At 40.0% G+C, this 27635-nt stretch overlaps 3 protein-coding genes across 16 annotated transcripts; 1 reads left to right on the top strand and 2 right to left on the bottom strand.

The window, feature by feature from the left end:
* On the top strand, positions 1 to 9556 carry pdzd7b (PDZ domain containing 7b). Of its 2 annotated transcripts, none has more exons than XM_051914638.1 (16): positions 1 to 221; positions 1102 to 1173; positions 1256 to 1378; positions 2286 to 2460; positions 2539 to 2715; positions 2924 to 3071; positions 4297 to 4357; positions 4434 to 4835; positions 4977 to 5129; positions 5384 to 5496; positions 5587 to 5678; positions 5834 to 5925; positions 6009 to 6068; positions 6315 to 6869; positions 8693 to 8793; positions 8880 to 9556. In XM_051914638.1, exons 2-16 carry the CDS (start codon positions 1167 to 1169, stop codon positions 9030 to 9032), a joined length of 2412 nt encoding a protein of 803 aa, XP_051770598.1. In that variant the 5' UTR covers positions 1 to 221; positions 1102 to 1166; the 3' UTR covers positions 9033 to 9556. The 2 variants fall into 2 exon arrangements, with proteins under 2 accessions (XP_051770598.1, XP_051770599.1); XM_051914639.1 differs by having other exon boundaries at positions 1 to 206.
* lzts2b (leucine zipper, putative tumor suppressor 2b) lies at positions 9557 to 27323 on the bottom strand. 2 transcript variants are annotated; one of them, XM_051914640.1, is made up of 5 exons: positions 27159 to 27323; positions 14349 to 14789; positions 13006 to 13545; positions 12262 to 12531; positions 9557 to 11781 (listed from the first exon to the last, which is right to left on the bottom strand). In XM_051914640.1, exons 2-5 carry the CDS (start codon positions 14760 to 14762, stop codon positions 11137 to 11139), a joined length of 1869 nt encoding a protein of 622 aa, XP_051770600.1. In that variant the 5' UTR covers positions 14763 to 14789; positions 27159 to 27323; the 3' UTR covers positions 9557 to 11136. The 2 variants fall into 2 exon arrangements, with proteins under 2 accessions (XP_051770600.1, XP_051770601.1); XM_051914641.1 differs by lacking the exon at positions 27159 to 27323 and adding an exon at positions 18240 to 18406.
* Positions 18797 to 26211, bottom strand: LOC127523667 (uncharacterized). Of its 12 annotated transcripts, none has more exons than XM_051914652.1 (5): positions 25867 to 26211; positions 25560 to 25814; positions 25458 to 25508; positions 24999 to 25202; positions 18797 to 24897 (listed from the first exon to the last, which is right to left on the bottom strand). In XM_051914652.1, the coding sequence occupies exons 1-5, from the start codon at positions 26175 to 26177 to the stop codon at positions 24669 to 24671; spliced, it is 1050 nt and encodes a 349-aa protein (XP_051770612.1). In that variant the 5' UTR covers positions 26178 to 26211; the 3' UTR covers positions 18797 to 24668. The 12 variants fall into 12 exon arrangements, with proteins under 12 accessions (XP_051770612.1, XP_051770607.1, XP_051770613.1 ...); XM_051914647.1 differs by having other exon boundaries at positions 24999 to 25406; XM_051914653.1 differs by lacking the exon at positions 25458 to 25508.
* Positions 27324 to 27635: the final 312 nt, after the last annotated feature.

Here is a 27635-nt window from a genome sequence, read left to right on the forward strand (position 1 = left end):
AAACAAATACACACGACAAAAAGAACTACACAGAGTGTCACGCTTTCACCACAGGATCCGCCTCCGAGTGAAGATTGACAGGTGCGGAATCCAATAGAAATCTTACAACCTTTTCAATGCAGCCAATCAGAGAGCGGGTCATGGCAGAGTACGGTTCACAGCCGCAGGCGTCAGAAATTGCGATGCTCACCTCAGAATGGAAACAGGTACAACTTAAACAGGTAAAAATTTCATCTGTCGGTTAAAGTGTTAGTAAGTGTCGATCAGAGAATTCTTGTTGTTTTATAACGGTATTTTATTCACCTGTGGCGTCTTTCACGCGCGATCTTTAATGATTAAAGCAACACGGAGCGTTTCAAAGTGACGGACTGCCGTTATTCAGAATAGAAATTAACAGAAAGTCTTCTGATCGATTTGAACACATTAAACACTGTTTGTATATCGACAAATACTGACATATAAATTGGATAAAGTGGTTGTTTGTGTTAGTTTGCTGTCTGAGGCGCGGAATGATACCTGAGTCTCGTGAACGCGCGCGCATGAGCGCGGGATTATGACACAAGCTGCGCCAAGATCATCACATTCATTATAAGAGGGAAGCGCGTTCATGGATCAACCAAAAACTGCCCGAATTATATTATTTACATCACCACAACATGATAAATAAACACTTTATAAAAGTAACAGTGAATTGCTGAATTTATCTTGTTATAATCCACTAATAAAAACTACCATAAACAATACAACACTAATGTATATGAATATGGTAAAGTAACCCTGTAAAAATAAAAGTTTGCATATGTGTTTTTTGTTGAGTATCTTATTTGTTACATCAGATTTAGTGGGAATGTGGAGAGCAAAAACTAAGCAAAAATATGCATTTTGGTGCAGATTCTGATATTTATAAGGATCAATTCTCATTTTAAACACTTATGTCAAATACTGTAGAAGCTGTAAACACAATCACTAATCATAATAAACAATATTTTTTCATCTGGTACCAGCAGTGTTTTCGGCGGTGGGAATTTTGATGTTCATCACTGATGCGATTCAACATTTTTTTAAAGACTGATGGACTGATGTCTCTGTTTTGTGACGCAGTGAGCTGAGAGATCTCAGGCATTCTGGGACGAGTTCACGGCCTCCGACAGGACTGAGACTCACAGATGGAGGGTGAGACGTGTGAAGCAGATGAAGTGAATGAAGCCAGAGCATGTGAGCGGCGAGAGCTGAACGCTGGTGTGTCTGTCTGCAGGTGAGATGGTGAGGTTGACAGTCATCAGGGGGGATGACGGTCAGCTGGGCTTCAGCGTGCGAGGAGGATCTGAACATGGACTCAATGTTTTCATCAGCAAAGTGCAGAAAAACAGTGCTGCAGGTGAGAGGCTCTGTGTATTTATGTGTTTCCATGATGAAAGAGTTACACGGGTCCTCTTTGTTTAGGGGTCACACTTGTCTCCTTCTCGGTCAAAAGTGACCAAAGCCTTGAAATTCTGACTTTATATCACACAATTCTGGCTTTATATCTCGCAATTCTGACTTTATAACGCAATTCTGACTTTATATCACACAATTCTGACTTTATATCGCAATTCTGACTTTATATCACACAATTCTAACTTTATAATGCAATTCTAACTTTATATGACTTTATATCTCGCAATTCTGACTTTATATGACTTTATATCACACCATTCTGACTTTTTATCACACAATTCTGACTTTATATCACAATTCTGACTTTATATCACACAATTCTAACTTTATAATGCAATTCTGACTTTATATGACTTTATATCTCGCAATTCTGACTTTTTATCACACAATTCTGACTTTATATGATTTTATATCACACAATTCTGACTTTATATTTCACAATTCTGACTTTATATCACACAATTCTGACTTTATATCATACAATTCTGACTTTATATCACACAATTCTAACTTTATAATGCAATTCTGACTTTATATGACTTTATATCTCGCAATTCTGACTTTTTATCACACAATTCTGACTTTATATGATTTTATATCACACAATTCTGACTTTATATTTCGCAATTCTGACTTTATATCACACAATTCTGACTTTATAACGCAATTCTGACTTTATATCATACAATTCTGACTTTATATCACACAATTCTGACTTTATAACGCAATTCTGAATTTATATGACTTTATATCTCACAATTCTGACTTTATAACTCGCAATTCTGACTTTATATCACAATTCTGACTTTATATCTCGCAATTCTGACTTCGTATCTCACAATATAAAGAGCTGGCGGGTCTGTGTGTTGGTGATAAGCTGGTGGAGGTAAACGGCGTGAGTCTGGAGAACGTCAGCATGAGCAGCGCTGTGAAGGTGTTGTCGGGTCACGCTCGCCTCCGATTGGTCGTCCAGCGCGTGGGCCGCGTGCCTGGCGTTCGCTACACTAATGAGAAAACCACATGGTGAGTGTCACCAACCCAATCAAGGCGGTTTGGGGTTCATATCTGTGATGCTCAGCGTGTGTGTGTTTGCGTGTTTAGGGTGGATCTGATCCATCGGCGGATGGTGGTTGAGGAATCGGACGCTCCTGTCTCGGTGTACAGCTCAGACGGAGCGCTGTGTCGAACGGTTCACCTGCATCTCTCGCACAACCAGCCCTGCCTGGGACTCAACATCCGCGGAGGACGAGAATACAACCTGGGCATCTACGTATCGAAGTCAGTACACACACAAACTATAGTGAGAGAGTAACATAAATAATGCTGCATGCTGGGACTTTATATACGCTGCTGCATGTAGTGGAACGTTACTGTTAGTAATTTTCATGGAAAAACTAATCAAGCTCTGATACAATGTGAAATGTGCTGGGAGTTTTTTCTTCTGTGTTTTGATGTCAAAGTTTTGTGTCTGATTGGCTGTTTACAGGCTGGATCCTGGCGGTCTGGCAGAACAGGGCGGAGTTAAGATGGGGGATCAGATCCTGTCAGCCAATGGCGTGAGCTTTGAGAACATCAACCATTACAGAGCAGTGGAAGTGCTGAAGAGCCAACCTCATGTCATACTGACTATTAAAGTGAGTGAAACACACACATACACACACACACATACAGAGCAGATGGCTGATGTGGCTCTCTGGTTTCTGTGTGTCAGGCTGTGCATTATTCACTCTGTTCCTGGATCAGGTATTCCTGCAAACTCATACACACTTAATGTCCATATAAACATGCCAACATTCATGACCAGGAACCAGATAAATGGTTTGGGAGGAAATAAGTCAAACTGTTCTCTGTTAACAGTTATGTTTAAGCCAGTACAGACAAAACAGTCAACTTTGTCTAACACAAACTGGGGTTTGTGAAGCTAATAATTCATTAAATCATAAAATGCAAATAAACCACAAAAACAATATCAAAATAATATGCTTACTAAAAGCAAATGTTTTATATATGATGTATATTTTGATATATATTGATATATTTTATTTGTTTTACCTGAATGTGAAGTCATGTAACTGAATTTTTGAAACAGAATTTTGACGTTTATACTGCGAACGTCAGAACTGCGAGTTCTAAAGTCAGAATTGCGTGATATAAACTATATAAATTGCAATTCTGACTTTTTTCTCAGAATTTGGAGTTTATATCTCACAATTCTTACTTTATAACTCACAATTCAGAGAAATAATTCTGACTTGTGAGTTCTAAAGTCAGAATTGCAAGTTTAAAGTCAGAATTAAAAGTCAGAATTGCGAGTTCTAAAGTCAGAATTGCAAGATATAAAGTCAGAATTGTGAGTTATAAAGTCAGAATTACGAGTTCTAAAGTCAGAATTGCGAGTTCTAAAGAAATGCGAGTTCTAAAGAAATGCGAGTTCTAAAGAAATGCGAGTTCTAAAGAAATGCGAGTTTTAAAGTTCTAAAGAAATGCGAGTTCTAAAGTTTTAAAGAAATGTGAGTTCTAATGTCAGAATTGCGAGTTCTAAATCAGAATTGCGAGTTCTGAAGTCAGAAATGCGAGTTTTAAAGTTCTAAAGAAATGCGAGTTCTAAAGAATTGCGAGTTCTAAAGTCAGAATTATGAGTTCTAAAGTCAGAATGGCGAGTTCCAAAGTCAGAAATGCATAATATAAACAATATAAATCGTGATTCTGATTTTTTTCTCAGAATTTGGAGCTTATATCTCACAATTCTTACTTTATAACTCGCAATTGTGAGGTATAAAGTCAGAATTGCGAGATTCCATAATTTCCAGTGGTAATTGACAGCTTTGATATAAATGTGGTTTCTTTGTTCACATGCAGGAAGCCGGCAGATATCCGGCCTACAAAGAAATGGTGACAGAGTTCAGCTGGATGAATAAATGTAAGTTTCTTTTTTTAGCGTTCACACAACAATAATGTGCTAATCTCTAAGCACACTAACCTTTGACCTCTGTTAGCGGGCAATGGAACCGTCTGTTCATCCTCACGCGGGTCTGAGTGTCACTCATCCACCTCCTCGCTGTCCTCTGGTACACCCCTCGGCTCTTTGAGCGGCCTCTCCCAAGCTACTCTGCCTGTTAGCTTGCCCTTAGGAGCCGAAATGTCCGACATCTGCGGCTCCACTGATGCCCAGTTTCATCCAGATTCCACTGATAACGAGGGTCATTCAGAGCAGCTGCGGACGGTGAGCCGAGGACCCACAGAACTGCTGCAGGACTCCGTGATCCGGAGCGATGGAGAGGATGATGGGAGAGAGTCAGGAGGGAACAGAAGAGAAGGCCGGAAAACATCTCTGCTCATGGCTCTCAGCCGACCGAGTCCTCCGATACGCCGAACACGAAGTCATGTGACTGTGTCAGGTAGGGTTGAGTGGTTTAAAGAGATCATATACAGTCATATTGGTCATATTTTGCTATACCATGGCAAATATATTTGTGAGGTTATAATATTCTGTATTTTGCTAATGTTCATATTAAGGTTTGTTTCTGCTTTTGTCACAGAAGAGGAAAAGAAACAGAAGAGAAAGCAGACGGAGAGAGGAGAAGAGGGAAGCAGTCCGCTACAGCGCTCCAAAACTTTCTTCAGCCTTTTCCGAAAGAGAGATTCCTCAAAATCACGCTCCAGATCTCCCTCCCGCTCAGAGAGCAATCTGGGTAATATTGTTATACTTTTTAGAGTATCACGTTGTTAAGCTCAAAGTGTACTTCAGTTCGAGCGCATAGGCTTTCCAAGTATACTTCATTTGTGTGTGCAAACGCATGTGGTCGACACACGTGCACTAGAAAGTTTCATTCTTGTCTAATATCTGTAATATTTCTCTCTAAAGTTATGAGCGATTAAAAAATGTCTTGGTTTAAGCTAGAGTTGCATCTCCTAATCACCTCACAAGCGCTCAATGTTTCCACAGGCAGGTATAATGGTGATTTATCTGAGCGGGACGCTCTGAATCAGGTGCGAGAAATGGCTGTCAGATTGCTGGAGGATGAAGATGTGGTCATACTCATGGGAATCTGTAAGAGGGTAAGAGAGATTCAGCCCCTCGCCCTGATCATCTCACAAAATTCAAGGTTTTCTTTGTCCAGAGACCAAACTCATTTGCTGTTCTGACAGTATTTGACAGAACGAGGGCTGCAGACGCTCGTCCAGCCGCTTCTGGCCATCCTGAACACGCCAGAGAAGCTGCTGCTGCTCCGAGAGATCAGGTGAGAGCGTGTGCAAACCAGACGCCCGTAAGTTGATGGATAAACAAACAAAAGCAGCCAAATAGCAGAGGGTTACTGGTGCTGTGTAATCGATTCTTGATCTGATGATCTTGCTATACAGAAGTTCCTGTAGTTTCGTGTCTCTCTTCTCTCAGAACACTCGTGTCCTCCAGTGATCTCCCGCTCTTCAACAGCACGGTGTCTCCATTTGAAGAGGAAGCTTATGATATTCTGAAGAGTCGCTCATGTAAATCAATCATAATCTTGGTTCATATGGTTCATAGTTGCTTGCAGACCCTTCAGTACATTCTTCTTGTGTGTTTAATTTAGGCAGAAGTTCTCCTCAGGCAGGCCACGCCCCCAGACGCCACCTCATCACACCTGCACCAGGTCAGCATATTTTTTTTCTTTTATATCCATCAATAATTTCATCTACTGTACCAGCACTTTACCAACCTTCAAAGTCAAAATCAAGTTAAATTTATGTATATAGTGCTTTTCACAATAAATATGATATGATATGATATGATGATATATATTGTTATTAGTGTCGTCATTCATGGACTTGTTGTGCACTATTCATCAACACACATTATTCCCAATAATAATTGGAAAGCGTTTCTCTCTCTGCCTCAGATGTGCGTGGTGGATTTGAGCTGCACACTTCAAAAGACAAGGAGAGACACAATCAGCTTCTAGAAGGCATCGAGCAACTCCGTTTGTCCTCCTATCAAGACCAGAACGAGTCACTGCACATGTCCGGAGCCTTCAGCCCATTACTAGATGTTCCCGTGGACACTTACAGTCATTCAGACTCATTATCGTCCTCCAGGGCGCTCCTTCCCAACTGGCTACTGGCAGAGAATGTGCATTCGGACTCTTCCCAGACATCAGACAACGGTTTCGCCCATTCAGATGACACATGTGTTCATTCACAAAGAGGAAGAGCTCCTGTCAAGAACGGGCATTCGAAGAGTAAATCAGAAGGAGCGGATGTGCTGTTTACTGTAGTGGACATTCCTCGCCACAAGAGGCCGCTGCTCTCACAGGTCTTTGGTTCTCTTAAGAAGTGCCATAGTTCAACAGTGACGCCCGCAGGACAGTCTGTGCAACAGCAGCTGCATGAGACACCTACAAATGATGAGTTCGAGCTCACTACAGTCCACATCAGCAAAACCAAGCAGTCTCTGGGTATTCAGTTTTCTTTTCATATCTTTTCAGTGCAAAGCAAGTGTGTTTGATTTTTTTTTTTTTTTTTTTTTTGTGCACATCATTATTTTTGTCTAAATCTTGAATCAGAATATCTTCTCCTCCCTCTTGCAGCATCTCTTCTCTTCTCTGATGACGAGGGCGGGGCAACCTGTCACTCACATGAGATCCACTAATAGCAAACCACAACCATCCAATCAATTCCCCACAGACAAAATCAAGCCCCGCCCTACATTTGTTCTTGTTTGAGAAGCGTTTCACTCAGATATACGACACAATAGGGAAGAAAAGATGAGCGCAACTTCCTTTTCACGCCGATTTTAAGGGGGTCATACAAGAAATCAACTTTTCCTTGATCTTTTGAGATGAGTTTATTGTACAATAAAAAACATGGTCTAATTTTCAGAAGTCAAAATAGTAGGATAAAGTCAAATGTGGTAAAATGTGTTGTAGCTTGTGCTGTTCTGCTCATTATTGAGGGGGGGAATCTTTCTTTTTTAAAGAATTTTAATAGAGTAAGTTTTTGTTTGTTTTTAATTACATAATTATGACTAAATTTTGAAACTAAACTTGAGTGGACATTCAAGGAAAACAAACGATCAGAAAAAAATTACGGAAAAATAAATAAAAATAATATATAAAAAATAAAACCATCTCGAGAATTAAGTCATTATAATTGCGAGATTAAATTTCGAGAAAAAAAGTCTAAATAAATGTTGAGAATAAAATCATTCAATTTCGAGAATAAAGTTATTGTGTTTAGAGAAAAAACATTACATCTCAATAAAAAAGTTGAAATAAAATGTAGAGATTAGAAAATAAACTCATTAAATTTTGAGAATAAAGTCGTCGTTTCGAGAAAAAACTTGAATTCATTCAGTGTTTATTCTCAACATTTTATTTCGACTTTTTCTTGAAATTTAACACGTTTTTTTCTCGAAACAATGAATTTATTTTTAAAATGTAATGAGTTTATTTCAATATTTTATTTTGATTTTTTTTCCCTCGAAATTTAACCAAGTTTTTTCTTGAAACACAACAGCTTATTCTCAAAATTTAGTTTTTTTTAACAACTTTTTTAATCAAAATGTTTTTTTTTCTCGAAACACAACTTTATTCTCAAAATGTTATGTTTATTCTTGACATTTTATTTCGACTTTTTGTCTCGAAATTTAACAAGTGTTTTACTTGAAACACAACGACTTTATTCTCGAAACTGAATGAGTTTATTCTCAGCATTTTGACTATTTTTTTCTCAAAATTCAAAGAGTTTTTTTCCCAAAACACGACTTTATTATTGAAATTTAATGATTTTATTCTTGACGTTGTATTTCGACTTTTTTTCTAGAAGTTTAACGAGTTTAATCTCACATTATAATGACTTTAATCTTGAGATAGTTTTATTTTTTTATTGCTTGGCCCTAATCCTCTTCCGTAATTCGGTGACCCCAATAAAGCTGGCATGAAATTTCCTTTTGTTTTTTAAATGCATGTTATTGATCTTCTTGTGAATAATTGAAACCTGCATGCTTAATTTTTTTAATTTGACCTAGTAATTTTGTAAAATGTCACAACTGGATCTTCCAGTTACATCTACAAATCTAATTAACAATCGATAGATAGGACGATGTCAGTAAGCTATTTCACTCGAATGTAAGTTAGAATATGGAAGAAAAGATGTCACTGCTTTCATTTCATCCTGACTTTAATGTGTGTAGTCTAATCTTTCATTCCTCAGTGGGTAATTTATGATGTAAATGAGGTGCAGGTAATTATGTCCAGCGATATGTGTGTGTTGTGATCAGGAATCAGTATATCCGGAGGATCCGAGTCCAGGGTGCAGCCCATGGTGAAGATCGAGAGGATTTTCCCAGGAGGAGCTGCATCTACTAATGATGCTTTGCGGGTAACAGACGATGAAGCCCTGTTGATCAATGGCAACATGTGTGATTAGCTCATGCTGAGTCTGTGTGTCTGTTCTGTGTGTCTCAGGCTGGTTTTGAGCTGGTGTCGGTGGATGGCGTTTCTCTGCAGGCTGTGACCCATCAGAACGCGGTGGAGATCATACGGCAGGCCTTCAGTAACAAGAACATCAACCCCATGGAGCTTGTGGTCAAAGTTCCCAGAGAGCCCAGAGTCTCATGACCAGACACAATGCCTTACCGTATGTATTTCATGACATTTGACCAAATCATCATTCAAGAATGAAGAACAAACACTAACTGGGTGAATCTCATAAGCGTGGCGATGTGTGAGATTCACCCTCTCTGGTTAGAAGACTGTTAAAGTGGCAATTTTCAATACTACTGTATGTTACCACTATTTGTTTCTGAAAATAGCCATAAATGCTGTTAAAGTGGCTAAAGATTAACTCAGGATAAACTACCATTCACATTAACTTGAATTTAAAAAGTTTGAGGAAATTATCCTTTATGAACGGCCACAATCCAGTAACATTTTGCAGAATCATGTCGGGAAAATAAAGTGACATCATCCAAGTCTGTCAGTATGATCACACACAAACGCTCAAAAAATATATTCAACAATCCAACATAATGTAAAGACATGTTTGTAAATTCTAATAAATCCTGGTTTATTTGCTCTGGTAACACAAAGATCAGTATTTTCAAGAACATAAATATTGAATAAAATACCAGTATTACAGTTGATTCATTGCAGGTGTTTAATTACAAACAGCTCATAGGAACATTAAATATACAGCACGAAAAATATACAATGTATTGGCTTCATACAAATACTGTTAATTAAAAAAATTATAATACCACCACAATCACCCACAAGATACAGAGCAGTTTAACGCACGCCAGCAATGCTTTGGTCTATTCACAGTGGCTACGCATCTATATATGTGCACAATGAGGTTATTCAATATTATGTGACTGTATGTGAATCTAAAGTGTGCAGTAATGCTTTTATTTTGGTACAAATATAACAGTCAGTTGCTTTTATCAAAGAAGAGATCATATTCCTCACTTTAGTATTAAATAGTGCCACATTCACCTCATGTCAGAATTTCCGTAAGAGATTCTACTGGCTGCTCATGACTCTGAAATTAGTTATAAATCAATGTTTATGGATGTAGGTGTAGCTGTGTTGTTGTTAAATGCAAAATACTTCATAAATACGTTAAACCATTGAAGAACGAAAGCCATTTTGTGAGGCGGCTTGAGCTTCAACTCTGAGTTCCCAGCTTTGTAATTATGAGTTTCAGAGCATGAGTAGCTTTTACTAATCAGATACTCAATAACGATAATTCTGACATGATGTGATGGCAGTATAACTGTGCTTTAGGAATCGAGACACTGAGCAGAAGTGTATTTTCTCATGTTAATGAAGGGGAAAGCCACGAGTAGTTTGGTATATCGCATAAACGCTGAATGGAAACGGCAAGATAGGAAAACATGCACTTAAATTACGATGGAAATGCATTTACCGGATAAACTCCTGGATGCGCAATGAAAAAAGTCGCATGACTTTTCCTCAACGGAGGATGTGATTGGATAACTGTACTAAACAACAGACCAATCGCATCACAGCAAATGTTAAAGATTTGGTTTTCTTGATGGAAATGGTGCTTTATTTCCAATTTTTTTGCACAAGTTTAATTTCGAACTTTGCATGGAAACATAGATAATGACACAAAAGTGCACTTCTGTGAGTTTACAAACATACTGTATGGAAGCTTGTTTCCGCCACTAAATACAAAAATAAAAAAGGTAATTGCGACTTTATATCTCACTTTTCTTGCAATTGCATGATATGAAGTCAGAATTACGAGTTATAAAGTCAGAATTGTGAGTTACAGTCAATTTGGACTTTTTTCTCAGAATTGTGAGTTTTTATCACGCAATTCTGACTTTAACTCGCAATTCTGAGAAAAAAGTCAGAATTGTGGGATATAAACTTGCAATTGCGAGAAGAAAAGTCAGAATTATGAGATAAAGTCGCAATTACCTTTTTTATTTCATGGCGGAAACAAGCTTCCATACATACTGTGTGCCACATGTGCCCAAAAATAATTGACACAGAGTCAATTAAATGTACTTGCACTAATTATTAGGCCACATAAATTATGTAACAAACTGTAACAAACAAGCTATGCTGTGCACAGTTTTTGAGTTTTCTGCATTTTATGCAGAGCACATTTGTGAAATGAGTGCGGCAGTAGACGAATACCTAGTTTTAGAGTGACAAATTCCCAGTACGTGTTCCTCAAACCATGATGATTTCAGATCTCGGTTGCAGCGATGTCGTCGAAGGTGACTTCATTTCCGCTGCTCTCGTCGTCCTGGTCTCTGGACTCCAGCTCGAGGCTGAGTTCACGGAGCGATCGCTCCAGATCGCGGTTTCTTTTGTACATCTGCACGTAGTTCTGCTGTAACTGTTTCTGGTATCGAATCACTTTCTCTTTCTCCTCTTCCCAGCTCTTTCTCTCGCTCTCGAACGCAGCGGCCCGATCGGACGAATGCTGGCGTTCGTAAGCGAGCTCCGCCTTCAGCCTGTCCATCTGCTGCTTGGACCCTTTCAGCTCCTCGCTTTCGTTGGCCAGCCGCTGGTCCTCGGCAGAGGAGGCGCTCAGAGCCTCCCGCAGGCGAGACGACTCCTCTTCCAGACGATTCATTTTCTCTCTGAGCAGCTCGCTTTCGCTCTTGCGCCGCTGCAGTTCGTTCTCGCAGACCTCGAGCTCCAGGGTTCGTGTGCGTGAGGCCGTGTGCGCCTCCTGTAGCTGACTCTGGCACGTCTGCAGCTCCGCACGAACCTCCCTCAGCTGCCCGCGCAGCGTCACTAGCTCACCAACACGCTGCGCCAGATCGGCCTGCAGGTCCTTCAGCTGCTGCTTCAGCAAGGAAATCTCCCCAGACTTCTGGCACACCTGAGGGGTACAAAAATTCAAAATTCAGGTCATAAAACGTCTTAAAACATCTTAAATAGTATAACAAACTATTATTATAAAGAGGACCTATAATGCCCCTTTCACAAGATGTAATATAAGTCTCTGGTGTCTCCAGAATGTGTCTGTGAAGTTTCAGCTCAAAATACCCCACAGATCATTTATTATAACTTGTCAAATTTGCCCCTATTTGGGTGTGAGCAAAAACACGCCGTTTTTGTGCATGTCCCTTTAAATGCAAATGAGCTGCTGCTCCCCGCCCCCTTTCCAGAAGAGGGCGGAGCTTTAACAGCTCGCGCTTCGGTCGCTCAACAACAACAAAGCTGGAGAATCTCACACAGCCAAAATAACGACATTGTTCAGCCTTACATTGTTCAAACCGGAGTCGACACTGATGGAGAGACTCAGGAAGAAGTTACAACTTTTAGAATGAAACTGGACATTTCTAATTCGACTCCTCACCTCCCATTTGGTCTCCTCCAGTCTGGGGCCCAGCTGGGTGTGCTCTCGCTCAAAGGAGGCGCAGCGCTCCTCGAGCCTCTGTCGCTCCTGCAGGAGCTGCGTCATGTCCTCCTGCAGCTTCTTCTTCTCCTGCTGCAGCTGAAACACCTGGAGCTGCAGCAGCTGCTGCTCTCGCTGCGCTTTTTGAGACGCCTTCTGCATTTTAGCCGCACAGGTCTGTCTGAACTCCTCCATCTCCAGTTCCGTGCGCTTCTGTCTCTCCTCGTACACCTGCACAAACACACGAGCATATGACCTGTTAAGAAACTAGTGTTCAATTTGAGTTTGTATGTTTAAGGCCCATTAACACCAAAAATGATAACTATATTAGCATCCACACAAACGGACAGTAGCGTTAAGCGCTGCAGTTTTGTCGTCTTTTGCTTTAAATGCTGGAGCGCTTTAAATCAGGGTGGATTCTGATTGGCTGTCAATGGTTTTTATTGTTCATTAACTGGAAAAAATCACTCTGAAAGTGATTTCAGTGATATCGTTCTCTTAAAGTTGGAACCATAAATCGTGCGCATGATTTTGTGAGCCTATTTTTTTCCTGCATGTTATGGCTCCGTAATGTATAGATTGCCTTCATGGTAAACTAATTCATTTCCTGACGGCTGAGATTCATTTACATGAAATGGTCCTAAAAGAGATAATCTCCTGGTTTCCTACCATCATCACTCTCAGTAGAGATGAAATCGCACACACCTGACAGATCGCCGCTTCATTCTCATCCAGGTTTTCCCTGAGCTGCTGAAGCTCCTGGTCTCTCTCCCTCAGTTTCTCCTCCAGGTCTCTCACGATGGCCTCGTAGGCCTCGATGGGCGGAGGTGACGGTCTGCCGGAGCCCATGTCCGACAGCAGCTGACAGCGGCCGCCCAGAGAACCCGTGCTCTTACTGGACGAGGAGCGTCCGCTGTCTGAGTTCGAGTGTCCGTGATGTTTGGTCACCTCGCTTTGGTTATACACGGGGCCATTGTACGCCGGGAGGTTTGTTAAGGAGTTGCGTGCCGTGTCCGTCATGGTAAAAGACTGGCTGAACAAACCGTTGCGAGCGCCGCTGTAAGAACTGCGTCGCTCCATCGTTACGGGCGTGATGTCTTCATCTTCTGGAGAAAACAAGCTGAGGTTTCCTTGGCTTCCTGAGAGACCGGCGCCGAGCCGTGGAGACAAGAACTGCACGGCGTTACGGCTCTTGGGAATGACAGGTTTGAAGGCAGTGGGTCTGATTATGGCCTGCTGAATGTTCTGGGAGAAAACAGAATGAGAAATCATAAGAAACCTCAGCGTATTACCATGTAATAAGTGATAAAAATACATGTGGCTCAGGTTTTAGTGATGTGATGGATCTACTGGATGATTCTCAATTTTTGCCAAGTATCATGTGCCTAGATCAACTTTGTCCTAGAACAATATTACTAGCAGCCAGTCAGATTTTTAGTATAACAAAAGGCCTTGATAAGGTTAGGCTTCAGGCCTTGAGCGCCAATCTTAACCTTCATGGTTTGGATTTAAGGATACACCAATATTTAAAATTTGTCCAATACCAATAACAATTTTCATTTGACTGATTACTAGTAAATGGGTGACATTGAATTTCTTTACTATTTTGTCTTAATTTAAAAAATAAAGCACTAAAAATGTTAATTTAAAGGTATATAGGAAATAAAAAATAATAAAGTAAGCAATAAAAATTAATTTAAAAATGTAGGCAGCACAATACAGTACAAATAACACTGATATTCATTTTGAGATTCACTAAAGATTACATTTAACACTGTTATTAAATAATTTGTGTTTTTAAAGACAAACTTTACCTAGTGCTCATATATATATATATAAATTAAATCGAATTTGTTGATCATTTAAATGTAATAATTTTATTTTAAAATTTAAAGTATATATTTTGGGATTTATTATGATAGGACAGTTAAAGATTACATTTTAACAGTGTTATTAAATTATTTAGGGCAGTTGAGGAGAGACAGGTAATGACAGGAGAGTACAGAAGGGAACAGGATCATTTTATTAATCCCTAATCCTGTACTCACCCTTTCTAACTGTCCAGACACAGGAACCAGTTTCGGAGGCCCATCCACACCAGCCATTCCCACATCCAAATGATTATCATTCCAGTCCCTTATCAAGTCCTCATGGGAATAAGAACGAGTCCCGAAGCCTTTCGCTCTGCCAACGATGCCCCTTCTCTTGCTTGACGGAGTTCGACTTCCGGCCTGAAAGTCCTGCGAGGCGTCAGACAGCAGTCGTCCGGGGCCCAGCGTGCCCTTGCGGAAGTTGGTACTGACCTCTATGTTGGCTCGGTCGGGATAAGTTATGTGGGTCGGCTTCATGCTGCTGACGGCACCCATCGCTCCCATTAGAGGAGGTGAGGTCGGATGGAGGCGAGGGTCCAGGCCTGGTCCTGGATGGTCAATGGACACGGGGAGAGACTGGACCAGCGCCATCGCTGATGACACGGGAGCTCAGAAAACCTGCACATAGATGAGACACAAGTTATTGGAGGCATTAATGTAGGTGGAGCGTATCAGCTGTTTTACTTCCCTATGTGATCTTGACTGGTCAGTGTGGTCAATATAACTCCTGCTGGTCTTCTCATCAGGGTTCATCATGAGCACTAACTCACTTGCGCTCAGCAAATGGGATTAATCTAGATTAGATTAAAGAATCCCAGTTTGATCTGCCTCAACAGTTTCAAACAATACGAGCGCTAAAGCTGATTAAATCTGTCCTAACCGTTCATAACATCTGTCAAGGAGAAACGGCATGTTTTACTTCTATATTTCAGAATGGCAGAATGACTAAACAAGTTTCAAACACTTCGTACAAAGCTAGATGGGAAGATCCATCCCAAACTCGGGTCATTAGTTGAGTCTGACCAGGTTGGGCCGTTCAAACTGATTATGATTCCTTTGGTGGAGCAGAAATTACACATTTAACCTTTAACCAACCCTTTAACCAGTAGTCTGCGCTGACTGCGAAGACATTGGCAGGAAAAACATAATTTCAGAGGTGGAGCAAGTTGAAAAGATCATGAAGACAAACATTTGGTATAATAATGTGAATTATTGTGAATCATTCACGAACATGACTCATTAAATGGGTCAATCTCAGTCTAGAATTACTGTCGTCTCCTCCCACACTTAAAATGTGTCTTACCAACTTCGTCACTTACAGCTGCTTCCACATGAACTTCAAGCATCAAATTCAAGGCTTTGATCTTTAGAACATTCTTACAACTGTTTGTTCTTTCACAACGAGGCACAAAGTCACTTTCCAGACCCTTCACCGTCTCTGATCTTCTGTGGTGGAATGAGATTCAAACCTCCACATGATCAGCTGAGACCATTACAATTAACCACAACCATAAACAAAAACACAAAAAGGTTAATTTCCCTTTTGCTCTAGTTTGTGTACTAATCTAGTTTATGCAACAGTTCTTTTTTATGGTTGGCTGAGAGCCGTGCGATATTCCCCCAGTATCAGCACTGGAACCGTTTCTCCGTTTATATCACTCCGCTCGCAGCGACTCTCATGACAGTCAAGCAAATCCACCATATTTTTTATAAATACTACTGTTGTTATTTCACAGTGTAGTTTTAAGAGTTTTTTAGGCGAGAACCTAGTTATTTAGACCTCAAATATGTGACTCATATATAAACATAGCGAATATTTTACAATTTGTTTTTAGTGCTCATGTACCTACAGAGAACAGCTTCATCTCAGCCAGTCCTTTGGGAATTTGCTGCTGGCTCTTATGTAGTTAGTGATTAAATGAGCTATAATTAATTTGGGGTATATCAAATTGTCAATCTTTGGTCTTATTAACCTATTACTTGTTTCAGAGCAAAACGATTTGGGTTAAGGGGAAAAGTAAGTTTCATAACTTTATATTTAGGCTATATTTAACTTAAATCCTGTACTAGAGTGCTACTTTTGTACGTTGTGACTAAATTGTTTGCTTGTGTTTTTTATTTATTTGATTGTGTTTATTGTTTAATTTAAATATTATTGTTCAATAAATGTTTTTTTTAAAAGTTATATTTATGGGCTTTTTGTGCCTTTATTCAGAGAGGACAGTAGGGAGCAGACAGGAGAGCATTGGGTGGAGAGAGGGGGGAAGGATCGGCAAAGGACCTCGAGATGGGAATTGAACTCGGGTCGCCGTGAACGCATTTTTTGCGGCATATGTCGCCGACAATAATAAATATTATTTTATATAAATAATATGCCGTATTTGGTATTGAGAAAGGGTCCGTCAATAGTATCACTGAAAGTTACATTATTACACCTTTAGATGGCCGCAAAGAGTGAGTCAGAACAAGGAAGTTGTTGTAGCGCTGTCATGGGAAATCCCCTTAACTTTTAAAAGGACAAAGATATCGCTAAACTGATTTTTATAATGAATATAATATTATGGACATCGACCTGAAGAATGAATGCTATATCAGATGCAGGTAATACTCTACATATTACAATAAGCTTCAATGAAGCGACTCGTTCCTTCGTTACTAGTTCTAAAATGACGCTTTAGAATTAGTATCAGAGGCTTGGGCTCAACTGTTAAACTGTCAACTTGAGATTTGAATGGCGGAAAGAAGGAGTTCTGCACAAAAGAGGGTTTTTAAAGACACTCCATTGTTGTTTCTTGTTTATTTACACACTTGTGCAGTCAAACTGTTGTATAAATGCAATATCACATGTAGTCGTGTGATATGGCTCTATATCAGCACGCTGTGAATGATTGCCTACGGCCGAATCACAGCCGTGCTGATATAAAACCTCATGTGATATTGCTCATTTATTCTTCAGTCTTGCCATTGTGCGCTATGAATAATTGCTTGTGTTGTACCTCATTTGTAAGTGACTTTGCATAAATGAATACATGCAAATACAATGAACCACTGACTGCCTGAAGTGGTTCATGTTTCATGAGCTGAACTTGGGTCAGTGTTTTGAGTCGTCATGCATGACCAAATGCACCATACGGCTTTATGCAGGATCAGTGATACTGATCTCTTCCTGAATGACATTAAATATACGTCTCAGTCTCACAGAACTACGCTGATCATCTTCAGCATACAACACACGGCTTACAAGTAAACATTACGGTGTCGTATTCAGAGTTCTGTGACACTAAACCTCTGTGTGGAGCAGGAAACACACCAAAACAGCGTGACTTGAGTGAAAAAGCCTTTCAGCATTTGCTGCCTCCTACCTTCCTCTGACAAATCTGACATTTTCTCAGAGACAACAATGAGATTAAATAGAGAACAATAAGGTATTTGCTTAAAGTCACATGACATCAAAATGTCATTTCTTTTTTTTTTTTTCTATTCAAGCATCCCGATTCACACGGAAGTTCATCACATTACAGAAGTCCAACATGTTGTAAATGTTGCCACATGTTGACCTGTTTCTCTGGAGACTCGCATCCAAAGAGATCTCAGATTTGCCAAGACTCCAGAGTCTGCAATCAAAAGTCAAGAGATCTCGATATGCTCCACATTCATTTCATGGCTCTAAGCTCTCCGGTTCACACGGAACTGGATATTGCAGTTAATAATTTGAGATGCAGGTCAGTTAAAAAATAAAGGTCTTGAAATGAAAGTTGAACGTATTTTAACCTGAGCGCCACATTTTTAGAATGCTGCGTCATGCATGAGACGGTCAAAAGCGTCCATCTAGTGCGTGTTTACACTGGAAAAACAATGGAAAAATAGCACAGTGGAATGGAAAAAACAATTCTTCTACTAACTATGACTCATTTGAACCTGATTTATTTCTCCTGAGGAATATTAGGAGAAGAAAAGTCAATACTTTGTTTAGTCTCCGAGCATTGAGAGTCTCTTTAGGGAGAAAATGGTTTTAAGATTGAAGTCAAACATTGTTTCAACACACACAGTTCTCTGTTAGTCACATACCTGATGTTAAATCCTGCATGTCGTCCGTTTCTGTGACACTGATACTGATGAAGCCGTGTGTCCGTCAGTCCGCTTCACTTTCTCTAGCTGAAGTACTTGAGTCTCCCTCTGTCTCAGTGTGTGTGTGTGTGTGTGTGTGTCCCTGAGGGAAACTCATTTCTCCGCTGCACGTGTGAAATGTTCTCAAACCCCTTCAAGCGCTCACGCTCTTTCTTATCTCTCCCTCCTTCTCCGTCCTTCAGTTTCTTAATTCTTGTCTTCGTTTCATCAGTACTGATGGTGTGTTTCGATTAAACACAACAACGTGACTCACGCTCATAGTTTCATCTCTTTTAGGCCACATACACACTACAAAGTTTCAATGGTTCTCAACTATGACATAAAACAAGACAAAACCAAGCTTTAAAAAAATCAAGATATTAAGGTATTTCTTATTTTAAGACCTGGAAATGTCATGGAAATCAATTAAATCCTAAAACACCATGGGCATTTTTATAATGAATATATATTTTTCTATATATGCCAAGATCTAAAATATTTTATGGGGTAGTAAAAATATCTTTTAAAGATGTTTAAGTGTGAAAATGTTCACTATCCTGTTTAAAAAGACACTTAACATTCAGTAATATTATTGATTTGACTGCACTGACACAAAATAAACTGAATTGAGCTGAAAAATGACGCTATCCAACAGTTATTGAACTGAATCGAATCAACACTGAACTTAATTTATCTGAATAATGAACTATAGTCTTCTGTCGAGCTTCTTTACAGCCGAATTTATTAATTTTGCAACATTGACACTGTTATTTTCCTGTTTTATTACTGTGAAGCTGATTTGAAACAGTCTGTAAAATAAAGCTGACTTGACTAATGATGTGACTAAATTAGGGATGCACCGATATGAAAATTTTGGCCGATAATTGTTTATATTTGAAAGCTGATAACCGATATATTGGCCGATAAACCTAAACACATTTTTATATAATTTTTTTAAAGGGGCCTGATTACAAAAAAAAAATGTCTCATCATTAAAATCCATGTCCCAAACACACAATTATAATGTTATCATTATGCAAAAGTGCAATGAAGGTTGCATTAGCATTAAAACTACAAATATGCATTTCCGAACACCTCCAGATGTGTATCAGATCACAATGTTTTGGGCCTCGTCTACACCAGTATTTAATGCTGAGACGGATGTTAATAGCAGGCGTAAACTGGAAGCTGCCTGATTCAGTTTTAAGAAGAGCTAATTTTGCATCCTTGTAAAGTATTCTGGGCCGGCCCCGATCCACAGATCTGTGCGATTAAACCTCAGGCGCATCACAAATAGATCTCAGCGTGGAAAATCTTTATACTCGGATTCACACACAGATCATCTGAGTTCATCACAGTCTAGACGCCTACAACGTGAGTACATCGTATGTTGAAACACATCAGGTGAACCCAAAACCAGCTAATTACAACCAATTAGTTGATTTTGCGTTCAAATCATTATGAGCGATGCTAACTGTAAACACAGAGAGCGACAGTGACAAATGAAGCCGTAAATGCAAACACATTAAATACATTATCACACTTCCAGAGGAAAGTTTTGAATGAGTGTGCTGTGATGGTGTATATATAGGCTAGTGTAAGTAGGCTACAGCGTGCCGTGTGTGTCTCTCTCAGGTCCTGTAAATGGGTCACGCTGGACACAGTTAAACTGGTTCTACAGGCAGAGCGAAGCGACCAGAACAGAACAAGACAAGAAAATATATTCAGGATCAGCGCCAAAACACACACACCTTTAGTCAACGTTCATCCACACACATCTCCGTCTGTTTTTTCATCATTCATGTGATGCTCAAGAAAAAGACACCATAATGGCTCAGACGGTAACTAAAGATTTTTAATAATCATTCTAATTCTATGAGAATAGTGAGTCCACACAATAACTGCACTAATAATGACGAACGATCAGAGCGAACGATAAAAACACTGACAGCCAATCAGATTCTGACTTTAAAGAGCTCAAGCATTTAAAGCAGCAGACAACAAAACCGCAGCACGCAATTATGATCAACTAAATGTTATCATGCGCTGGTGTGGACGCTAATATAGTTATCATTCTTGGTGTGAACGGGCTGCAAGAACTAATAAATATCAATAATCAAAAATGCGGACAAACCTGGCTAGTGACAACACTTCTGATGCACTGAAATTAATTTTTTAGAGAAATCAAAATTCAAGTTTTCATTTTCATTTTTAAAACAGCATTTTACTACAAAATTCAAAATGGCCGATATTGGAAAACTGGATATCCCAAATCTGACGAGGCCACTTTTATGATTTTTGGACGAACCGTTTAGAAGTTATATAACAAAAATAGCCATTTTTCGTATCTCCGGACCAGTAGGTGGCGCTGCCGAAACACAGCATGTAACCTCAGGTCATGCTTGTGATGACATGGACCAAGTTTGGTCTGAATACGATAAAGCGTTGAGAAGATACAGCCGTACATCTATTTTCGCAAGTGTTGCGTAAAATTCGTTTGTGCTTTTTCCGAAAACTGTTTGACAAATCGACTTGAATTCCATAACTTTTTGTCTGCATGGTCTGAAGATGATCTGGTTCAATTTTCATGAAAATCAGAGTAACAGCCTAGGAGGAATTAGAAATTAGTTTTTTTTTTTTTTGGAAAATTCAAAATGGCGGAAAAATTTTCATGACCGAAATTGACGTCATAGGGTGCAATCGAATCGTCTTGAGCCAAGAAATTAGAGAGAAAAAAAAACCCTTACAGTTCAAAAGTTATTAGCATAAATGTGAGTGCAACTTTGGACAGATGGTGGCGCTAGAGGGACTGAGTTAGAGACTCCAAAATCAGTGTGGTATATAATTGTTTCTACTCCAATTCATTGTTGAAATCTAAACATTTAAATGTAATTGTTTTTATTACAGATTTAATCAAACAACATTAAATAATGAAGACAACAAGGAAAAATGGTCACTGAATGGCTTTTCTGAGGTAAATGTGACGTTACGTTCTCAAGCTGTTTTATTGACGTCTTTCCACGATTGAATCACAGATTGATCGATTACACGAGACATGATTCATTTCAGTAAGTTGTTCTGTATCTTTCAACATTCCTTCTGATGTTCATTCATGTTTATTTGGTGCTGTAACTAGTAGTAAAGAGGAAGAGATGATCGGTTCATGAGCGCTCCTCCAAAACGGCCGAAATCGAAAATTCTGTTGCCACAATTTTGGTGCATCAATAATAAAAGAATGCATGGGTTTGATTGCATGAAGGGAAAAATTGCATTAACTAAAAACAATGTATAATTGAATGCAATGCAAGTTGATTTGGATAAAAGCATCTGCCAAATGCATTAATGTAATGTATTTCTAAGGAAAAATGTAATTACATTTTTTATTTTATAGGCTTGAATACTGAATGAATCCTGAACAGGTGAATCTGAATAGGCATTTGCAGCCCTGTTCTGCATCTTCGACCTGCGATCATGATTCACGGCCCAGTTTGTGTGGATGTGTTTCTGTGCCGGGACACAGAGATCCGGACAGCTGCGGGTCGCTCCCGGTGCCCGGCCGTGCCAAGCTTTCACTAGGAACACTGGCAACAACAGACCTACTTTAGATGACCAAAAAAAACAGAAATCACTGACATTTAACCCACGAAAGCAGCAGAAGAAAATCCTGAAAAGATCATATTTGCTGAACCTCTCCTTTAGTGTGCGACTGATAAAATAACGTCATACAGATTCAAAAAGAAATGAGAAAATAATCACAGAAACATCATGCTTGGCTACTTTATCTCTCTAATTCGATGTAAAGGATGACTGTAGAAGGCACATCAGTCACAGCCAGGACTTAAACGGTTGGACTTTTGTTTTTAAAACTCCATAATCTCCAACCATCTCAATCATAACAGAGACCTTTAAGTCTTCCTCTGCGCTAATGACAGCTCTATAAATAGAGAGAATATTAATAGCGTTTACAAAGAACTATGGGTTATGGGAAGCCACACCTGATTTATGTGCAGTTCAGATATAATCCAATTATATTAATAGATTACAGAACAAACTCGATGAAAGAGTCTCGCAGCAGCATAGGGGTGAAGCCCTTCACGAACATGACTGAAAATGAAGCCTATTTTAGGACCATTAAGATCTTTATTTATTTGATTTGACTTTTTTTAGATTTGATGGTAAAATGAAAATGCCACTGGACCCAAATTTTCTCACGCAAAATAGAATTGATTTTTCTTATACTTTTTGTCACAAACACACTCGCATTCTTCCCTGAGAAACCTTGAGACGCTCCCAGAGGACCGATGACAAAAACATCAACAAGTGGCTGCACAGGAAATGAGGTCATCAAACTTTACTCTGAGCATGTGCGAGTGTGTGTGAGAGAGTTTGTTTACAGACTGGAGGAACAGCGGATGTGGGTTTGACCATCATGAGCTTCACTGTCAGCACTGTAAACGCCTTCAAACCTCAAACACTGCAGCAGCTGCTGGAACATGGAGTTCAGTGATGAAAATAAAGCCTACGGTGTTCATTGGCTGAACAGCGTCTCTTTGCCCCGCCCTCAAACAATGTAGTTGTATCTAAGACTGGAAGAGTTTGGTTCGTGTTGTTCATGTCGAGAAGACGCTGTTTTCTGCTGCCAAAGCAAGTCAACATTGATGAGATTGATACGGTAAAACCGTTACTGTTCGTATCACTGTGAATCAAGAGCTGAGATTCAGATATGATAATGAGCGTTTGATTTCTGACCAATCACAGCAGAGCAGCTCTCAGAGAGGCGGGGTTTAGAGAGACCGAATCTTTGAACGAAGCGTTTCAGACACTGAGAGAAAAGAGCTGATGCGGCAGTGGATATTATAAGAAAATAAATTGTTTTTGACCTTGGGTGAATGTAAATCAATGGCAGGAGACTCTAAAACAAAATTAGGAGCCTTTAAAATAGCATAACGGGGCACTTTAACTAAAATCCCTAAGCCTAAACAGGCATCACCCTTACGCTTAACAAATGACTCATGAGTAAGTGTGCTAGAATTTACTGAGCAACAAGGAAATGGTCTCAAATTTGCACAGGGATGTTGATCTGTTAAGTGAGGACTTTAAGCGGTTTCACACAAACACGAGCGACAGGTAGAGCCAGAATTCCTCAGGTGCGTCAGCACAGAGATTTCACAAACACCGTTAAAAGCCTATGTTCCCCTCACACAGCCAAATTTAAATAAATAAATGAACATGTTCACATATAAATGTTTGTATTACTGATGGCTCAGTGTCTGGAAATGATAACAGGATTTACTTACTCTCAAACTGTTCTGTTCATACAAAAACTTACAGCAGCAGACCAAATAAAGTCAAGTATCTTTTCTATTTTCGTGAGCATCGCCCTGCAATCCTTCCCTAAACGAATCCAACTGAGGTACAAATTCATTAGTCAAATCTTAATTAATTGTCACCGGACTAGTTCCATTTAAACAGCATGCAAAAAACGCAGTTCAGTTATAAAATGCAGAACGTAAGAACCGTTGTGCGAATGTGGCCTACGATCCAAACTCTCTTCGTTTAAGGGTCTTAATGAGAAACAGAAGGTCACACCCAGATCGCTCGGATTAGGAGAGAGCGATTATGGCAGAGCGGTTTCCGTATTCAACTCCTCACCCGGCCAGCTGTAACATCAGATAAATACAGAAGCGCTACAATAAACAACCAGTAATTAACACAGAGACCTTTATCCAGTAATGCCACTATCAGGCGTCTGTTGCTCACGAATGAAGACCTCTGGAGCCGCCGATGCAAATTGAATATGAAACGTCTGCAATCAAAGGACTTTGTCTAATCAAACAGACTTCATTAAAGAATGATTCGCCCCAGTGAAACGCAGCTGATTTGAGGTCACTGGGTCACTAGAGGGATCCAGATACAGTAAATGTTTGACTGAACCATATTTTGGTACGTCGACCTTTTAAACTCGCGTGTATGTGTAGCTGTATTTGTGCAACATCGCGGATGTTTGGTCAAGAAAGTTGACCAAAGTGACCAAAGAATAATGCCTGCTGGTTCATTTATTATTTTTATTTATATATAGCAGGCAGCACAATATTCAGTAAGAAGAATTATGTGTAATGTAGGTTTTCACCCATTCTACTGTTACACAATTGTTTTAAAAATAAGCTGAAATAATGCAGGATAATGGCTTCAACAAAAGCTCAGAGTAGGTCTGTCTTTAAAAGTTTCAAAATGTGTCATTAAAGGGTCAGTTCACCCAAAAATGAAAATTCTGTCATTTACTACTCACCCTCATGTTGTTCCACACCCGTAAGACCTTCGTTCATCTTCTGAACACAAATTAAGATATTTTTAATGAAATCAGAGGGATTTCTCTCCTTCCATTGACAGCTACACAATTAACACAAGAATGAACCTCACTGGTTCTCGTTGAAGCTCAAACGTGCTGCGTAACACGAGAATGAACCTCATTGGTTCTCGTTGAAGCTCAAACGTGCTGCGTAACACGAGAATGAACCTCATTGGTTCTCGTTGAAGCTCAAACGTGCTGCGTAACACGAGAATGAACCTCATTGGTTCTCGTTGAAGCTCAAACGTGCTGCGTAACACGAGAATGAACCTCATTGGTTCTCGTTGAAGCTCAACGTGCTGCGTAACACGAGAATGAACCTCATTGGTTCTTGTTGAAGCTCAAACGTGCTGCGTAACACGAGAATGAACCTCATTGGTTCTCGTTGAAGCTCAAACGTGCTGCGTAACACGAGAATGAACCTCATTGGTTCTCGTTGAAGCTCAAACGTGCTGCGTAACACGAGAATGAACCTCATTGGTTCTCGTTGAAGCTCAAACGTGCTGCGTAACACGAGAATGAACCTCATTGGTTCTCGTTGAAGCTCAAACGTGCTGCGTAACACGAGAATGAACCTCATTGGTTCTTGTTGAAGCTCAAACGTGCTGCGTAACACGAGAATGAACCTCATTGGTTCTCGTTGAAGCTCAAACGTGCTGCGTAACACGAGAATGAACCTCATTGGTTCTCGTTGAAGCTCAAACGTGCTGCGTAACACGAGAATGAACCTCATTGGTTCTCGTTGAAGCTCAAACGTGCTGCGTAACACGAGAATGAACCTCATTGGTTCTTGCAGAAGCTCAAACGTGCTGCGTAACACGAGAATGAACCTCATTGGTTCTCGTTGAAGCTCAAACGTGCTGCGTAACACGAGAATGAACCTCATTGGTTCTCGCTGAAGCTCAAACGTGCTGCGTAACACGAGAATGAACCTCATTGGTTCTCGTTGAAGCTCAAACGTGCTGCGTAACACGAGAATGAACCTCATTGGTTCTCGTTGAAGCTCAAACGTGCTGCGTAACACGAGAATGAACCTCATTGGTTCTCGTTGAAGCTCAAACGTGCTGCGTAACACGAGAATGAACCTCATTGGTTCTCGTTGAAGCTCAAACGTGCTGCGTAACACGAGAATGAACCTCATTGGTTCTCGTTGAAGCTCAAACGTGCTGCGTAACACGAGAATGAACCTCATTGGTTCTCGTTGAAGCTCAAACGTGCTGCGTAACCACGAGAATGAACCTCATTGGTTCTCGTTGAAGCTCAAACGTGCTGCGTAACACGAGAATGAACCTCATTGGTTCTCGTTGAAGCTCAAACGTGCTGCGTAACACGAGAATGAACCTCATTGGTTCTCGTTGAAGCTCAAACGTGCTGCGTAACACGAGAATGAACCTCATTGGTTCTCGTTGAAGCTCAAACGTGCTGCGTAACACGAGAATGAACCTCATTGGTTCTCGTTGAAGCTCAAACGTGCTACGTAACACGAGAATGAACCTCATTGGTTCTCGTTGAAGCTCAAACGTGCTACGTAACACAAGAATGAACCTCATTGGTTCTCGTTGAAGCTCAAACGTGCTGCGTAACGCGAGAATGAACCTCATTGGTTCTCGTTGAAGCTCAAACGTGCTGCGTAACACGAGAATTAACCTCATTGGTTCTCGTTGAAGCTCAAACGTGCTACGTAACACGAGAATGAACCTCATTGGTTCTCGTTGAAGCTCAAACGTGCTACGTAACACAAGAATGAACCTCATTGGTTCTCGTTGAAGCTCAAACGTGCTGCGTAACGCGAGAATGAACCTCATTGGTTCTTGCTTTTTTATGAAATACTACAGTATTTATTATAAATGATTTATCAGTGCACATCATTGTTTTAAATTCATGTTCCTCATAATTTTAAATCTAAATAACTTCCCCTCCCTCATCTCTTCTCTGATGACCCGTTTACTGGCGCAAAGGCGGGGCAAAACTGTCACTCACATGAGATCCACCAATAGCAAACCACAACCATCTAATCAAGTGGGTTCCCTGTGTGTGTCAAGGTTTAAAATCCCCTGATCTATAGATAGTATTTGATCGATTGACCAAAAGAACATCAGGGGTTAAACGAAACCCTTCATCTTACAGCTGATGTCAGCAGTGACTAGTTAAATGCTAAACTAATGAAGAAGGAAGTTTGTGCTGTTTATTGTAAACAGTCACAGAACTGACATGAAAAGACCTTTAAACCTCTCTTGATAATCACTGAACTGATAAACAATGATATAAATGATAACAGTGACTGGTGATACAAATTAAGGACATTTTAAAGTTATTTCCTCGCCAAATAGGCTTTCTGTATCTTAAACCAAAGAAGCTTAAAGTCAAACATTCACGCTTTAAAAACAACCTGAGGGGGAAAAACCTGCTTCAATGTCAACAAGAGCCGCTGTCACAGTTCATAACTTATCTGATCTGTATGAAACATGATAATAAAATATATCGTTCTGTATCTCATCTGATTACTAAACAGCAGAATCGCCTGTACTCACCATACTGTAGCACACACAGGGTTTGTCACTGTCCAGGTTTAATATCCTTCACTTTCTGCGCTTGTTCAGCTGTGGCTGAAGTTCCCGATGCGCGTCCCCGAGCGCGTCCTCATCACGCCCCTCCCCCATCATTCACTGACTCTCTACTGTCCGAGCGTTACAGTAATACTATGACGAAGTGTTTAATATTAATTACACAATGTGCCGCTCGGCTTCACTGATTGGCTAAAAACCTGACGCTGGTGGGCGGGCGCTACTCAGATCGCGAATTAAGGAATCCAGCTCTGCAGTTTGGCACAATGAACATTAATGACTGGACGTTCCATGACGTTTATCAAAACGTCAGCGCGACCTAATTAATATTCATAAGCTGTACCTTCGCTATAGTAGTGTGTGCAAAGAGGAATTTACGCTTTTTTGTCATTTATCACATTTACACACGCAATTGAACGCTTTTGCAACCAAGTTCCTGATTTT

The sequence above is a fragment of the Ctenopharyngodon idella genome, chromosome 12 (assembly GCF_019924925.1).
Source record: "Ctenopharyngodon idella isolate HZGC_01 chromosome 12, HZGC01, whole genome shotgun sequence".
Lineage (NCBI taxonomy): Eukaryota > Metazoa > Chordata > Actinopteri > Cypriniformes > Xenocyprididae > Ctenopharyngodon > Ctenopharyngodon idella.